Source organism: Salmo trutta, chromosome 14 (genome assembly GCF_901001165.1).
Source record: "Salmo trutta chromosome 14, fSalTru1.1, whole genome shotgun sequence".
NCBI classification, from domain to species: Eukaryota; Metazoa; Chordata; class Actinopteri; order Salmoniformes; family Salmonidae; genus Salmo; species Salmo trutta.
In genome coordinates this window covers 42,590,987-42,609,209 of record NC_042970.1, presented here as the reverse complement: position 1 = coordinate 42,609,209, position 18,223 = coordinate 42,590,987, and the positions used below count along the sequence as shown (strand labels likewise).

General features: G+C 47.6%; 1 protein-coding gene across 12 annotated transcripts in view; it reads left to right on the top strand.

Annotated features, from left to right (window-relative positions):
* Positions 1-18,223, top strand: part of nfasca (neurofascin homolog (chicken) a) — a 143,617-nt gene that overhangs the window by 86,639 nt on the left and 38,755 nt on the right. For 9 of the 12 annotated variants that reach the window (XM_029775930.1, XM_029775933.1, XM_029775939.1 and 6 more), the window contains 14 exons: positions 2,432-2,537; positions 6,891-7,087; positions 7,270-7,392; positions 9,312-9,482; positions 10,467-10,517; positions 13,422-13,533; positions 13,754-13,935; positions 14,066-14,203; positions 14,375-14,518; positions 14,705-14,816; positions 16,022-16,188; positions 16,628-16,775; positions 17,129-17,253; positions 18,026-18,070. In XM_029775930.1, coding sequence (XP_029631790.1) covers positions 2,432-2,537; positions 6,891-7,087; positions 7,270-7,392; positions 9,312-9,482; positions 10,467-10,517; positions 13,422-13,533; positions 13,754-13,935; positions 14,066-14,203; positions 14,375-14,518; positions 14,705-14,816; positions 16,022-16,188; positions 16,628-16,775; positions 17,129-17,253; positions 18,026-18,070 — 1,821 coding nt within the window. The remainder of the gene's footprint in view (positions 1-2,431; positions 2,538-6,890; positions 7,088-7,269; positions 7,393-9,311; positions 9,483-10,466; positions 10,518-13,421; positions 13,534-13,753; positions 13,936-14,065; positions 14,204-14,374; positions 14,519-14,704; positions 14,817-16,021; positions 16,189-16,627; positions 16,776-17,128; positions 17,254-18,025; positions 18,071-18,223) is intronic. The other 3 variants (XM_029775940.1, XM_029775934.1, XM_029775936.1) reach the window with 2 other exon arrangements.

Below are 18,223 nucleotides of genomic sequence, written 5' to 3'. Positions count from 1 at the left end.
AAGGATCTCTCTGTACTTTGCTCCATTAATTTTTCCCTCGATCCTGACTAGTCACCCAGTCCCTGCTGCTGAAAAACATCCCCACAGCATGATGCTGCCACCACCATGCTTCACCGTAAGGATGGTGCCTGTTTCCTCCAGACGTGACGCTTGGCATTAAATCTTGGTTTCATCAGACCAGATAGTCTTGTTTCTCATGGTCTGAGAGTCTTTTAGGTGCCTTTTGGCAAACTCCAAGCGTGCTGTCATGTGCCTTTTACTGAGGAGTGGCTTCCATCTGGCAATCTACAATACAAGCCTGATTGGGGGAGTGCTGCAGAGATGGTTGTCCTTCTGGAAGTTATTCCATATCCACATAGGAACTCTGGAGTTCTGTCAGAGTAACCATCGGGTTCTTGGTCACCTCACTGAGCCAAGGCCCTTGTCAGTCGTCTGCTCAGTTTGGCCTGGCGGCCAGCTCTAGGAAGTGTCTTGGTGGTTCCAAACTTCTTCCATTTAGGAATAATAAAGGTCACTGTGTTTTTGGGGACCTTTGGTGCTGCAGAAATGTTTTGGTACCCTTCTCCACGTCTGGGCCTCGACACAATCCTGTTTCAGAGCTCTACAGACAATTCCTTCGACCTCATGGCTTGGTTTTTGCTCTGACATGCACTGTCAACTGTAGGACCTTATATAGACAGGTGTGTGTCTTTCCAAATCATGTTCAATCAATCAAGTTGTAGAAACATCTCAAGGATGATCAATTGAAACAGGATGCACCTGAGCTCAATTTCGAATCTCATAGCAAAGAGTCTGAATACTTATGTAAATAAGGTATTTCAGTTTTTTTATTTTTAATGAATTTGCAAAATGTCTAAAAACCTGTTTTCACTTTTTCATTATGGGCTATTGCGTGTACATTGATGAGGATTTTTTTTCATCCATTTTAGATTAAGACTGTAACGTAAGAAAATGTGGAAAAGGTGAAGGGCTCTGAATACTTTCCGAATGCACTGTACATGTAGCAGGGATTAGGAGAAAGTGACTGGTAGCAGGAGAAATAATAATAATCTCCTGGATATGGCCACAGTCCCCCCCCCCCCCCCCCCCCCCCCCCTCCCGAGGGGACTGGAATTGGTCAAACTCGCAGTTTAAAATGTACAAAATGATCCTCTTTCACTAAAATCCATTGTCATGACTTTCTTACATGAAAGGGGAGGTGAACTTGGCCCCAGACAATCAATCTGAGATCGATTTAAGTTTCAGTCATGTTTTTTGGTTTGTTGCTTTAACCCATGGAAACACAAACGGGTGGATGACTACAGTTGTTACCTATTCTATACATTTAAAGTAGTGCTTAACAACAGTTGCGTAACTGCCGGCAACCCCAAACTGAGGACATAGAGAGAATAGTAATGAGCGATGAAATCCCCTCGCTCTTTCCCTCTTACAGAAGATTCTCTATCTTGGCAAGGGAACTTCCGTCAGACTTGGGCTATTCCCTTTCAGACTGCAGTTACTCTGGACAAGATTTATGGAACACACAAATACACCCACACGGTCATTCCTCTCTCCCATCTTGGCACATCTTGGCAAGCGAGCTTTCCTTTCGACTGAGGCTATTTTGTACAGCGGGACGGCGCAAACTGTTTTCTTTGAGGCTGGGCCTGATTGCTGTGTAGTGTCAGTGCTGAGGCAGAAGGAGCAGAATGAGCCCCTAGCGCTAAGTGATCTAGAAGTGGAGCAGGGCAGAGAAACAGTGGGGAATCATCTGGCTTAAGTGGGAAATTAAATGTGCATAGAAGAGTGAGCACAGCTGTGTTAAGGCCAGAGGGAGGGGAGAATACACAGAGTCAATGGAACCAACTCATCTGGATATGGCCACAGTGTGAGTGTGTGAGCTGGGGGGGGGGGGGGGGGGGGGGGATGTCTGGTGATGTGTATTGTCTGGTGCAATGTCTTTTATCTCCTAACACTAAACTGACACACCTGATTCAGCTCACCAATGTCTTACTGTTTAGTTCATTAGGTGAACCAGGTGTGTTATAGTTCTTCATTAGAACAAAAGCCTGCACACACACACACACACACACACACACACACACACACACACACACACACACACACACACACACACACACACACACACACACAAAAGCCTGCACACACACACACACACACACACACACACACACACACACACACACACATACAGGCACACCCACTGCAGCCCTCCAGCAGCAGGGTCGAAGAATGCTTCCTATACTTGTTCATGTTTTATCTATATATTTTTAAAAGTACACTACATGCCTACTAGGGCTAGAGGTAAGTTAGAGGTTATGAACATTCTCTCTCTCGCTCTCTCTTTTGTCTCTCTCTCTGTCCTTTGTCTCTCTCTTTCTCTCTCTCTCTCGGTACATTCTCTCTCTCCATTGTCTCGCTCTCTCTCCAGTGAAGCAGCCTCCCACCATTATGAAACAGTCATTGAAGGACTACATTGTTGATCCCAGAGATAACATCATCATTGAGTGTGAGGCCAAGGGGAACCCCGTGCCAACGTGAGTTACACACAAAGACCTCCTCTCATTGCTCCATCCTTCTTTCTGTCCATCCGTCATCTATCGCTTCTCTCATCCCTCCCTCCTCCACTCAGCTTGTCGTCTCTCATTTCCCGCACCCTCTCGCCTGCTCTCTCTCTCTCTCTCTTTCTCTGATTATTCTTTTGTGTTTTTATTTGTGCTTGTTTTGTTCCCTCTCCATCCTGCATACTTTCCTACTCTGTCGTTATCTCACACTCTACCCCTCCTTTTCTCTCTGCTGGAGCTGGGTGTCGCCACTTGTTCTCTCTCTCATTCTTTCTCGCTCTCATATTCACTCTTTTTTTCTCCCTGTTTATATCTTGTCTCACTTCTCTCAACCCCCCCTCTCGATCTGCCCTACTGTTACCTTACCATGGCCTTTCTCTCTCTCTCTGACGGTGACAGTTATACAGTGTGACAGTCATTAGTTTGAGCATGAATAGGTCAGCACTGCTCTGCCAGTGTGCCATCCTGCACCCCATCTCACCACCTACCCTCCACCTTCGACCCCATTCCAACCCCCACCTGAACCTTGTCAGCATCCCAAACCTATCGCCTACACGCCACCCACCCCTGCCCCTACCCCAACCCCATACCCCATGACAGCCATCCAGCCACCCCCCATATTCCCAAGCTGACAAGTGCCCTGCTTTCCAGACCTGACAAGTGCTTTCACCTTGCTTCCTCCTCTCTCTTTGTCTCCACTCCTCCCCTCGCCTACTCCTCTCCCTTGTCCCTCCACCGCTGGTCATGCCATCATAATAGAAACACACTGAACTATGTTGCCTTTACCCCCTCCTCCTTCTCCACCTCCACCACCTCCTCCTCCTTCTCCCACTCCGCCACCTCCTCCTCCTTCTCCCACTCCACCACCTCCTCCTTCTCCCACTCTACCACCTTCTCCCACTCCACCACCTCCTCCTTCTCCCACTCTACCACCTTCTCCCACTCCACCACCTCCTCCTTCTCCCAGTCCACCACCTTCCTCCCGCTCCACCACCTCCTCCTTCTCCCAGTCCACCACCTTCTCCCACTCCACCACCTCCTCCTTCTCCCACTCTACCACCTTCTCCCACTCCACCACCTCCTCCTTCTCCCACTCTACCACCTTCTCCCACTCCACCACCTCCTCCTTCTCCCACTCTACCACCTTCTCCCACTCTACCACCTCCTCCTTCTCCCACTCTACCACCTTCTCCCACTCCACCACCACCTCCTCCTTCTCCCACTCCACCACCTTCTCCCACTCCACCACCTCCTCCTTCTCCCACTCTACCACCTTCTCCCACTCCACCACCTCCTCCTTATCCCACTCTACCACCTTCTCCCGCTCCACCACCTCCTCCTTCTCCCACTCCACCACCTTCTCCCACTCCACCACCTCCTCCTTCTCCCACTCTACCACCTTCTCCCACTCCACCACCACCTCCTCCTTCTCCCACTCCACCACCTTCTCCCACTCCACCACCTCCTCCTTCTCCCACTCTACCACCTTCTCCCACTCCACCACCTCCTCCTTCTCCCACTCCACCACCTCCTCCTTCTCCCACTCCACCACCCTCCTCCTTCTCCCACTCTACCACCTTCTCCCACTCCACCACCTCCTCCTTCTCCCAGTCCACCACCTTCTCCCGCTCCACCACCTCCTCCTTCTCCCACTCTACCACCTTCTCCCACTCCACCACCTCCTCCTTCTCCCACTCTACCACCTTCTCCCGCTCCACCACCTCCTCCTTCTCCCACTCCACCACCTTCTCCCACTCCACCACCTCCTCCTTCTCCCACTCTACCACCTTCTCCCACTCCACCACCACCTCCTCCTTCTCCCACTCCACCACCTTCTCCCACTCCACCACCTCCTCCTTCTCCCACTCTACCACCTTCTCCCACTCCACCACCTCCTCCTTCTCCCACTCCACCACCTCCTCCTTCTCCCACTCCACCACCTCCTCCTTCTCCCACTCCACCACCTCCTCCTTCTCCCACTCCACCACCTTCTCCCACTCCACCACCTCCTCCTTCTACCACTCCACCACCTCCTCCTTCTCCCACTCCACCACCTTCTCCCACTCCACCACCTCCTCCTTCTCCCACTCTACCACCTTCTCCCACTCCACCACCTCCTCCTTCTCCCACTCCACCACCTTCTCCCACTCCACCACCTCCTCCTTCTCCCACTCTACCACCTTCTCCCGCTCCACCACCTCCTCCTTCTCCCACTCCACCACCTCCTCCTTCTACCACTCCACCACCTCCTCCTTCTCCCACTCCACCACCTTCTCCCACTCCACCACCTCCTCCTTCTCCCACTCTACCACCTTCTCCCACTCCACCACCCTCCTCCTTCTACCACTCCACCACCTCCTCCTTCTCCCACTCCACCACCTTCTCCCACTCCACCACCTCCTCCTTCTCCCACTCTACCACCTTCTCCCACTCCACCACCTCCTCCTTCTCCCACTCTACCACCTTCTCCCACTCCACCACCTCCTCCTTCTCCCACTCCACCACCTTCTCCCGCTCCACCACCTCCTCCTTCTCCCACTCTACCACCTTCTCCCACTCCACCACCTCCTCCTTCTCCCACTCTACCACCTTCTCCCACTCCACCACCTCCTCCTTCTCCCAGTCCACCACCTTCTCCCGCTCCACCACCTCCTCCTTCTCCCAGTCCACCACCTTCTCCCACTCCACCACCTCCTCCTTCTCCCAGTCCACCACCTTCTCCCAGTCCACCACCTTCTCCCACTCCACCACCACCTCCTCCTTCTCCCACTCCACCACCTTCTCCCACTCCACCACCTTCTCCCACTCCACCACCACCTCCTCTTTCTCCCACTCCACCACCTCCTCATTCTCCCACTCCGCCACCTCCTCCCCCTCCTCCTACCCCACACCAACTCACCAGCAGCACCCACACTGCCCTCCCCTATGCCTCAACCTGATATGCCAGCCTGTGTCCCCTTCAAACCATTATTCTACCTCCCCCTGCTCCCATCACTTCCCCTCCTCTCTCATGCCATCAGATGGGCTAATACGGACCCACTGACACATACACACGCATGCACACCCACACGCACACACGCACGCCCACACACAGACACACACACACACACACACCCATGTTGCGTAACCAGGCCCTGACCAGCTGAGGACAGTGGTCTCATTCAGGGGTGCTTTTTGTTTGTTTCGAGGCACATTGAGGGTTTACATAAAACACACTCATAACAAACACACAATACACACACATACAAATGCACACACACACCCCATTCAAAATCCTATTTTCCCTAACCCAAACCCTAAAACTAACCCTAGTTCCTAACCCTAACCCTTAATGTAATTCTAACCCTAACACTAATTCTAATCTTAACCCTAAACACCCTAGAAATAGCATTTGACCTCGTGGGGACTAATAAAATGTCACACACACACACACACACACACACACACACACACACACACACACACACACACACACACACACACACACACACACACACACACACCTCTCTCCCTTCCTAGGAAAGTCATTGTGCTAGAATAATGCGGCCAGTTTACTATTCATGCTCATGAATCATTCAGAGAGGGATCGCTCACTCATTCAGTCCCAATCAGTCCTGTTGGCTCCCATACGGCCTCCTAGAGATACACCCATTGTCCCGCTCTAGTTGTGGTTCCATGACCCTGGTCCTACAGTCTGCCACAGACAGAGCTATGGGACTACAATCTACTCTGTCTGCTCTACTGTATGTTGAGTAAATATGACAGTAATCCCCTTTCAAAAATAGCAGCCCTAGCAGTTATGTAACCACATGCCGTATTCATTCATTAACCAATCAGAAGAGCTTCTCAATCCAAAAACATTTTGTGTGGTTGCGCAGACAAAGATTAAGTATTTTACTCCTGGCTCCCTAAAAGCATTTATCAAATCAAGAGTCTCCTTTGAAAGTGCTTTTTTAAAATGTATTTCAGGAGTCCTTAATCTGGAGTACTTAATCTGTGTTCCGTGCAAATTGCTCAACTGCCCATTAGTGGTTGAGATAAAGAAGCATTAGACAATGCTTGACATAACAGACCTGGACCAGCTTCTCGGAGTTGGAGTGCTGATCTAGGAATAGTTTAGTTTTTTAGATCATTATACATAAGATTGCATGGACAGAGGGGACCTGATCCTGTACCGGGACACTTCACCTGAGACACTACATGAATACGGGCCCAGGACGAATTACTGAAGAATTTAGAGGTTTCTTACATCACTGACTAATCCTGCTTTATAGTTCTAGGATTGACCCAGTTGTTTTGTTCTGTTCTGTTTCCATGGCGTCTCAGGTTCTCATGGCGACGGAACGGGAAGTTCTTCAACGTGGGGAAGGATCCGCGGGTGACGATGCGGAAGCGCTCAGGAACGCTGGAAATCAGCTTCCGGAGCGGAGGGAGGCCAGAGGACTACGAGGGAGAATACCAGTGTTTTGCCTCCAACGACTTTGGAACGGCGCTGACCAGCAAGATCCTACTACGAGTGTCCAGTGAGGAGACTGTTTATATACACACATACACATGCACTCACACACACACACACACACACACATAGATAGATAGACACAAAGAGATTTGCATGGACACAAAAAAACTTTAGTCTACATTCTGAAATGTTAGCAAGTGAATATGACTTGTAATAATAATCTAAAACTCTCTCTCCCTCTGTCAGAGTCTCCTCTGTGGCCTAAGGAGGTGTTGGAGCCAGTGGTAGTAAGTGAGGGATCTCCCCTGGTCCTGGCCTGTAACCCTCCTCCTGGCCTGCCCCCTCCGCTCACCTTCTGGATGGACAGCGGTGAGTCTGTCTGTCTGTCTGTCTGTCTGTCTGTCTGTCTGTCTGTCTGTCTGTCTGTCTGTCTGTCTGTCTGTCTGTCTGTCTGTCTGTCTGTCTGTCTGCCTGCCTGCCTGCCTGTCTGACTGTCTCTCTGTCTGTCTTTTTCTCTGTCTGTCTTTCTCTCTGTCCTTCTGTCTGTCTTCCTCTCTGTCTGTCTGTCTTTCTCTCTCTCTCTTTCTCTCTCTCTCTCTCTTTATCTCTGACTGACTCTCTCCCCCTCTATCTGACTCTGACTCCCCCCCTCTCTCCCCCTATCTGACTCTGACTCTGTCCCCCTCTATCTGACTCTGACTCTCTCTCTTCTCTCTCTCTCTTTATTGGCATGGGAAACATATGTTAACATTGCCATAGCAAGTGAACTAGATAATAAAAAAAGTGAAATAAACAATAAAAATGCACTCACAAACATTCAAAAATATTAAAGACGTTACGAATGTCATTTTAAGTGCAAATAGTTAAAAGTACAAAATGGAAAATAAATCAACATAAATATGGGTTGTATTTACAATTGTGTTTGTTAATCACTGGTTGCCCTTTTCTTGTGGCAACAGGTCTCGCTCTCTCAATTCAATTAAATGTGCTTTCTTGGCATGACGTAACAATGCACATATTGCCAAAGCTTACTTTGGAGATTTACAATATTATCATAATTAAAATAGTCTTTCTCTGACAGTGTCTCTCTCTCTGTCTGACTCTCTGTCCGTGTCTCTCTCTATGCCAGTCGTTTGACCTTTCAGCTCTTCTGTTTGGCCACTCACTCTTTTATTCTCTCACTCACTCTTATTCCTGTCTAGAAACCTTTAACACATTTCACTCTCAATCTGTCCTCTCTCTCTCTCTCTCTCTCTCTCTCTCTCTCTCTCTCTCTCTGTCCTCTTCTATAGCAGTGTGTGTTACTGCTGACCAACTGAAAATATGTCTGTGTCTGTCTGTGCATGCATGTGAATCTCTGACTTGGCTGGGTAAAGAGCTGAGAGAGCAGAACCCAAGAGACGGCAGAAGCCATTTTAAGAGCCCAGACTCAAGAGGTCCTTCACAGCTAATGGTGTCCACTATTCTCTCCTCAGCCATTCAGTTCAGTAAGGCTGTGTCCCAAATGGCACCCTAATGCCTATATATTGCACTGCTTTTGACCAGGGCACATAGGGCTCTGATCAAAAGTAGTGCACTATGTAGGGAAAAGCACGCCATTTGGGAAGCAGATTTAATCTTTATTAGACATGCTGCGCATTAGCCATGGGGCCACTATGAACAGAATACTTACAGTAGATTAGAAAACACAGTGATCATAGTATTATAGCACATTGACCATTCGCAATTGCACACCACCACTTCCTTAGACCACTGGCTGGGTTATGATTGGACCTCGGGCATCGTCATGACAACCAGATTGGCCCATTTCGCTCTTTATAGTTACCGAGTGTGTGATCATCTGTCGGGAGCGTCTTGTGTGTGTTAGGAGTTAACATTAACACAGAGCCCCAGAGGGTGATACACACTACACTAGAGCTGACCTAGCTGGCACCATAGATATCGAACCCTAGATAGGATATATTGTCTATGGCTGGCACCACTGGCTGCCACTGTGTCCAGACACTGCTAGAGTGGACAGACATGGTACTCTGTTACACTCAGCCGGGGCCAGACTAGTTAGAAGGTCAAGCCAACGAGACCAGGTTACAGTTAGTTTCGTTTTTCAATTTCACATGAGATGCAGGCTACTCAGCTTGGCCAGTTCAGTGGATGCCTCTGAAATTACATCATGTTATGGTTGATTATGAAGCATGAAGTCTAAATGATTTAGTATCTGTCTTTCTCTCTCTCCTTCCTTTCTGCCCCCATTCCTCCCTCCCTCCCTCCCTCCCTCCCTCCCTCCACAGGCATGATGCCTATAACCCAGGACAAGCGTGTGTCCATGGGCCTGAATGGAGACCTGTATTTCTCTAACGTGCTGGCTAAAGACTCCCACACAGACTACAGCTGCAACGCCCGATTCCTCTTCACACACACTATCCAGCAGAAAAACCCCTTCACACTCAAAGTGCAGACCAGTAAGTAGGCTACACACGCACACACACACACACACACACACACACACACACACACACACACACACACACACACACACACGCACACACGCACGCACGCACACACACACACATAGGCTTTGAATGTAGCCATGGTCTATTGTTCTGTTCAGATGGGATCATTTGCTACCTGGTCAACCAGTGTGCCTCACATTATACACTTAGTGTAGAGAGTAGACTGGCCAGGTGAAAGCTATGATCCCTTATTGATGTCACTTGTTAAATCCACTTCAATCAGTGTAGATGAAGGGGAGGAGACAGGTTAAAGAAGGATTTTTAAGCCTTGAGACAATTGAGACATGGATTGTGTATGTGTGCCATTCACAGGGTGAATGGGCAAGACAAAAGATTTAAGGGCCTTTGATGGTAGTTTTTCACGCTCAACAGTTTCCCGTCAAGAATGGTCCACCACACAAAGGACATCCAGCCAACATGACACAACTATGGGCAGCATCGGAGTCAACATGGGCCAGCATCCCTGTGGATCGCTTTCGACACCTTGTCGAGTCCATGCCCCGACAAATTGAGACTGTTCTGAGGGCAAAAGGGGGTGCAATTCAATATGTGGAAGGTGTTCCCAATGTTTTGTACATTCAGTGTAAATGAGATATAAGATGCCTCCATCTACAGGTGGCCTGGTGCCATGACATGTACAATATTTCATCCGGATGTTCTCCTTTGTTCCTCAGTGTGATCTGTTGTGCCTGTGTTCACTTCCAGCAGTGATTGTCTTCTACGTGTCCTGGAAGCTGCTTTCTTCACAGTTGACATTAAAGTTGATATCTCTCTTTATCTGAAGCAGGGACGAAAGCAGCTCATCAGTTTCTACGGTTTTCTTAGAGCTGGAAAGGTTATGTAATTGTGAGTGTTGGCACGCATGCGTGTGCATGCGTGTGTGTGTGTGTTTGTGTGTTCTGTATGCTGACTGCTGTGTGTGTGTGTTTTCAGAGGAGCCGTATAATGACACTTCCTCTGTCAACTCCACTGACCCGTACGGTGGTGAGTCTAGTCCAGACACACTCTCTTCCTTTTCCTCCCATTCTTCACCCCCAGCAGTACCATGTCACTCTCATAACACCGTTCTACCACCGTAGTGTAGCCTGCATATGCTAACCAGTCAGTTGAATGACTCCGTTATCAACACAGCTAGCACCGTATAGCCTAGCCTGTTAATCCTTCAGCTCAATGGATGCCTTAACATCACAGCTAGCTAACACAGCTAGCCATGTAGCCTGCTAATCAGTCAGCTCAATGGATATGCGACCAACATAGCTATCTAACACAGCTAACAACACAGCCTAGCCTTAATGGATGCTGTTAACAACCACTTTCCCAGACTGATAGAGCTTTTTTATAGCACAGACTTTAACCTCAACCCTGGCCTCATAACCAGCCAGCTCAGCCTTACTAAACTCAATTTAATTCAAGTGTGGGGTGTTTTATTTACCCACCCTGCTGTTTTCAATGACACTCACCCTGACCAAGACCTCTCACTGCCAGAAAACAACAGTGTTGATTTGCCCATAAGGTCCTTTATCCTAGCATAACCTCTAATTCTCTCTTCAGCTGACTCATTGCATATGCGGTACCTCAGCAGCTGTACAGACAATAGGCCAGTTTGTCCCTTAACTCAACCAATGTCAAGCCTGGCTTTAGAGCCCCTCCAAACTAAGTCAGTGGTGACAGTAGAGCTGTGGAGAATCTCCCTGTGGTACTCTAGAGGCTAGCACCGCAAAGAAAGGGATTAGAAAAGGTCTCCTCGAAAGACATCCTCTTGGTCGCTCTGTTCTCTGACATCCTCTCTGTTCCTAGGCCGTCATTGAAAATAAGAATTTGTTCTTAACTGACTTGCCTAGTTAAATAAAGGTCAAATAAAAATAACTAAAAATAAGAACATACACACACACACGCACGCGCGCACACACGCACGCACACACACGCACGCACACACACGCGCACACACACACACACACACACACATACACACGCACGCACTCCACCACTGTATCTAATGAATCGCTCATCACTCCGAGAATTGGACTGAGTAAAGCGTCTTCCCCTCTCCTACTGCTTATCATAAAGCCCTTAACCCAAGCCCAATCCAGAGTCAGCCTATATAGCCAGAGGGGGAACTAGTGGCATATGTTCTAACTACTCTGGCTCTAGGGAGTAGGCCTGGGAGGGATGGCATGTGTACCATTGTGAGGCGACTCTCGTAGGAACAAAATGGGGACAGACACCGTGACCCTCTATGGGACGGTCATGTGGCGGAGGTATAAGAGAGGGATTATCCTAAACCATGCATGCGAGAAACAGCATCTGTATTCATGATATGTTCATTCATAGTTATAAGCTTGCAAATGCAAATGTACACATATGCGTGTTCACACACACAGAGAGAGAGAGGATGGGAGCGGGTTGGAGCTGTACCACCTGTCTCTTACACACGCACGTGCGCACACGCACGCACACACACACACAGTTGTAGTAAGCTTATCCCCGGGGGCTAGGTCTAGTTTTCCTCGGGGGTTGCAGTGCACCATGGGAGGATCCCGCTCAAGCGGTGCCATTGGCTACACGTTGCCATGGCTGCGTGTTGCCACGGCTATAATGTCAATTGTCGCGGTGATGGCGTGCATATGTCCTCTGCCAGTTGTCTGCACTAATCCCTGAGACCCTCTCTCTCCTCTCCATGTGTCACTAACTATAGCACATCTCTGTTTTCAGTGCTCTGGAGATGCTAACTGCTAACACATGCTTTAATCCCATACAGATCAGATCTGCATCACGAAAGAAGCTAACGTGTGCCTGGTTCATTATAGCTCTGTTACTCTTCGGCTAATTCTGTTTACTGTGGGCTAACCTTCTAACTTACCCAACCTAATGTATTTAGTGTTTGGTAACACTGACTTTGGGCAGTGATGTTTTAATGTGTTTACTGTTTGAGGAAATGCTGTATTTATATGCGTATGATTTTTGAGATGGTGGGTAAGTATAATACGTATATAGTAAATCTATAATGAATTGAAATGGATCTGAGGTGGATTTTGGTGAAGTGCAACGCAACAAGCAGTTAAACAGCTCACAGCCACAAGTGTGGTACTATTCCCACTGATCTGTGTGTAATCACAACATGCCTCACACAACATTTCTGCTACATTATCTTTAAGAGTATAAATCCCTTAATGACCGAACTCTGAACCTGACTCAGAGCTCAGAAGGTTCTGGAAGGGATCCAAACGTTGAAGGGATTTAACATCAGCTAAATGCTTAAGCCATGCGCTGGGGTTGTTACATGAAGCACACCACTGAAATATATGAACTCACTGGCCCGATATATGCTCTTTTAACTATATCAAAGGATTTCGTTCGAAGCAGAGAAGAAAAGGGAATAAGAAACGATATGTTTTCTCTGCGTTTCATCAGGACTGGTTTTGATGTCAGTCTTTTTTTATTTAGACTCTCTGGTCTCGGTTCACGTAATTGTGATTCTCTGGCGGACTGAAAGTGGGAGATCAATGCTGTTGTTGTTTCTTCTTCTCTGGTTTAAATGGCTGGGGGGGGGGGAGAGACAAAGGAACAACTAACAGGGTGATATGGCTACGGAACAAACCGGAAAACAAGCCAAAGCTAAGGGGGGGCAACTGAAAGAGAACGATGAGAACATTCTAGATGAACCGTTTCATCCGTTTGCTTGGCAGAGACGCTGGGCATGGAAGCATGAAAATAATAAACCGATTAGTTTGCGCTCTGTCTCATATCGTTATAAGGAGCTGGTACACCTACTGTGTCGGAAGTGACTCATGGATTAAACATAAACTCCAGTGATTGTGTTTGATTAGAATTGAGATGAAGGTGAATGTATTGTGTGGGTGTGTTCACCCCTTGCTCTCCTGTCCCCAGGTCGTAAGGTAGCAGAGACCACCCCTAACTTCCTCTCCCCCACGGGGACTGACAGCTCGAGGATGGTGATGAGAGGAGAAAAGCTAAAGCTGGAGTGTATCGCTTCCGGAGTGTGAGTTGCGGAAATACGCACACACGCACACGTACACACACACACACACACGCACACGCACGCGCGCGCATACACACACACACAATCTATTATCAGGAAAAAGAACACCCAATCTCACTCCCCCCTCTCCCATCTCACCCCCTATACCTTCTCCCATCTCACCCCCTATTCCCTCTCCCATCTCACCCACTCTTTCCCTCTCCCTCCCTCTCTCTCTCAGTCCGACTCCCAGTATAAAGTGGTTTAAGAAGGGGGGAGACCTGAACCAGAAGGTGAAGCTAGACAACTTCAATAAGACTCTGCGTATCGACAGTGTGTCAGAGGAGGACGCAGGGGAGTACATGTGTATGGCCAACAATAAGATAGGAAGCATCCGACACTCCATCTACGTCCAGGTTAAAGGTAAGGAGGGGAGGGGTGTGTGTGTGTGCATGCATGTGAGCGTCTGGGTGGGTGTGCGCGTGTTTTGCTTACGTGTGTGTTGATCTGTTTGGTTGACCATCTGACCAATGGCGTCGCTTGTACCCAACAGCGGCTCCCTATTGGCTGGTCCAGCCGTCCAATCTGGTGTTAGCGCCGGATGAGAACGGTCTTCTGGTGTGTCGGGCCAACGGAAAACCCAAACCTCACATCCAGTGGCTGGTCAACGGAGAGCCTATCGAAAGCGATAGTGAGTCCTTCACAACCCATTCAACATCATTCATCATCCATGGAAATACTTATCAAAATAAGACAACTCAAACCAGCTGCTTCCACAGCCAGCCTGTTTTTACATTTTACATTCTCTCTCTTTCTCTGTCTCGCTTTTCTCTCTCTCTCCTCCTTTCTCCCCCTCTTCCAGGCTCCTTGCCCAACCCTAGCAGATCGGTGGCAGGTGACACCATCATGTTCCGCTCCGTTCAGATCGGCAGCAGCGCTGTGTACCAGTGTAATGCCTCCAATGACCATGGTTACTTGCTGACCAACGCATTCGTTAGCATACTGGGTAAGAAAGAGAGTGGTGATGATGATGAGTAATGAAGCTATAATGAAATAGGACTAAATATGTAAATGTATTATGTCTCTCTCTCTCTTCCTCTCCCTCTTCCTCCCTCTTTCTCTCTCTCCCTCTCTTTCTCCCTCTCTCTCTCTCTCTCTGTCTCTCTCTCTCTCTCTTCCTCTCTCTCTGTAGACATGGCCCCCAGAATGCTGGGTCCTAAGAACCAGCTGATAAAGGTGATAGAGAACAACAGAACCTTCCTGGACTGTCCCTATTTTGGCTCGCCACTTCCTGAGCTGCGCTGGTGAGTTTAGTTTACTTTATTAGGTTCTCCATTAGCTGTAGTGCAACAGCTACTCTTCCAGTGGTCCACACAAAACAAAAATGCATATGCTAGTGAGTATGGAAAGAAAGACCCGGATAGAATAGATACATTACCTCCTGAGGAGATATGAGTGCAAAACGTTTAAAAGTTGTGTGTGTGGGTACGTGTATGGATGTGCGTGTTAGGGGTTGGAACCAATTGTTTTATTTTTATTGTTTCATTCTGAACAGAACCACTATTTTTTGGGCTTCCGTTACACTCTTCTGACCAGCAAAATAGTGTTCTGAACCGGTTCGAACCCCCCAAAAAGTACTGGTTTATATTGTTTCTTTCTGATCCTTTTCAACCTGTGAAATCAACAGTTGTAGCTCATTCAATTAATCAATCAGTTTGGATAGAGCAGGCAAGCTAGTTGTATACATGATGGGGAGACAAGTGTAGCGTAGCCTATGCGCAAGACGTGACTGAAATTTTACGGGTGGGAAGAGAGTGAGAGGGTTGAGAAACATGCTTGAAGCGCTAGGCATCGTGTTATTACATGCATTATCTGAACTAGGTCAATAGAATTATACCTGATAGCAGCTTCTAGGAAGGAACTTTGAATTTCCTTTGAGCTAACTAGCTAACAAGCTTGAACTAGCAAGCTCAAAGGACATTCAAAGTTCCTTCATAGAAGCTGCACCAGAATTAAAAAGACAGATTTCCTTTTTGGAGTTAATAAATCCAATGTTAAATGTGATAACTAGGCCTATAATGTCCTTAACTAGCATTGAAAAGTGAATCCATTCTTCTCTACCTAATAAAACATCTCTCTTCCTATCTTTTCACAGTTCTAATGTCAGAATAGTAGCCTACGCTTTTCAGGGGGGAGGGGCAGGTAGCCTAAACACACACGCACACACACACTGGCAAAGATTTTCAGCTTGCAGGCAGATGCTGAAATAAGTTTCTGAGTGACAGAGTGAGGGCTTTGCATAGGAGCATTGTTGCGTAATTGTTGTGGGACTAGAAAAAAAATGCCTGCAACGTAAAATAACGTTACTAACCGGTTTCCATGCTTTTAAAATAATGGTTCTGTTCTGGGAACAGTATGGATCACTTTCGTTCCATGTTCCGTTTCTGTTACTTGAAACAAGTGTGTCTTACCCTGAGTATTTTCTCCCTCTGTGTGTGTGTCCATAAAGGTTTAAGAATGGTCAAGGAAGTGGTCTAGACGGTGGTCACTATCGGGCCTACAACAACGGGACCCTAGAGATCAAGCGTGCACGGGCTGAAGACCAGGGGACCTACACCTGCGTGGCCAGCAACATCCTGGGCACGGAGGAGAACCAGGTCCGCCTGGAGGTCAAAGGTTAGAGAGCAACCAATCACATCACAGCACACCATCCTTCTTCTTCCTCTGTGCCAAATAGTCCCTGTGTTGTTGCCAAACAGTTCTAAGTGCCTTATCAACCCATGTGATTTTGGATTGAATCTTCCATCCTCTCTGAAGACTTGAATCACACCTCGGACCTTTCCTTTCTCAGAGCAGACGACATAACTTAGAGGTTCGCCTTGGACATTCGTATTCAGCAGTGCATTTGTCATTCTCATTCATCCCATTTCAAAAGAAAGTGTCCTTAATAACATCCCATATCATGAGAAAGCGAGTGTTCATATTGTTGAGTTGCAGCTGATCGGAAATTCCACAATATGATTGTCAGGGATCAAGGTTGACATTGCCTTCCCTATATCCCCACTTATTGTCCCGGATATGCGTGCGCGTGTGTTGTTTCCCGGGTGTGTTTCAGAGCCGACCCGTATCGTCAGGGCTCCAGAGCACCAGTCAGCCATCAGAGGCACCATGGCTCGTTTCGACTGCCGGGTCAAATCAGACCTCACTCTGCCCATCACTGTTACCTGGCTGAAAGATGACAAACCCCTCTCCCTGGGATCGAGGTAAAACACACCCCAAAAACACAAACAACAACACTTTTCTGTAACTTTGTTGTCCCCTGTGTGATATGTGATGAATTGTACACTATTGATCGATGGTAAGGTAAAGATAAAGTGTGATAATGTGGTAATACTGTTGTAATAAGTACTATAGTAAACGCTGTTTACGCACTTTTTTTATTTTGCATGAGCGTTTACCTATGGCAGAAAACATACATAAAAAATATAGGGAGCCTTACCTTATTCACCACAAATGGTGCTTATTTTGTTATCGCTGCATCATTGGCTGTAATAGTTAATTGTTTCCAATAGTTCAAGTACAGTAATATTTTCCCTTCCTTGTCTGTGCACTGTAGGTTGAAGAAGGATGAGGATTCTCTGTCCATCCCCAATGTCCATGAGGGAGATGAGGGAACATACACCTGCACTGTCAGAACAGAGATTGACCAAGACACTGCCTCAGCACGCCTTACTGTGTTAGGTACACACACACACACACACACACACACACACACACACACACACACACACAACCACACACACACTCACACACACACACACAACCACACACACACACACACACACACACACACACACACACAACCACACACACACACACACACACACACACACACACACACACACAACCACACACACACACACACACACACACACAACCACACACACACACACACACACACACAACCACACACACACACACACACACACACACACTCTCGCCCTACAAAACCCAGCTACATAAACCGAAATGGATTTGTTCAACATGGATTTGAAAATGTTCTACTTTCATTCTACAAATCATCTTCTCATCAACCCACATCTTCTTAACATTGTAGTTAGCCCTGCATAGATAACACTATAATACATGAAATAGTTTTATGTCACTGAATTTACTCTCATTATTGACTTCTATCAGACTCCTGCTACTAATAGTTTGTAGGTCGTCAGCATTGGTGGTGGATCATACTGCATATGTTTCCTGGTCGTGTAGTTCTGGTGCTTCCGGGTGAAGTTTCCCCTAGATACAGATCTAGGATCAGTCTCCCCTCTTCCAATTCTATCCTTAACCACTAGTCAGGAAAATGCTAAACTGACCCAAGATTAGCATCTAGGAGCAACTTCACCCTACACCAGTTGTAGTACTGTAGTGGATGGGTTTCCTCCACTGTACTAATGCTCTGACTAACCTCTAACCTTTAACCTCTGACCTTTACCCCCTGCCCCCCTCACAGAGGACGCCTCCCTGTCTCCCTCACAGTCTAGTGTCTTACCTACAGGTAACATCCGTGGCCTTTTCTACCTCTCTCTCTCTCTCTCTCTCTCTCTCTCTCTCTCTCTCTCTCGCTTTCTTTCTCTCTCTGTTTCTGAATTTCTATCTTTTTTGCTCTCTCTTCACTCTAGTAAGAATAACAGTGGTTCGTTTGGACTAT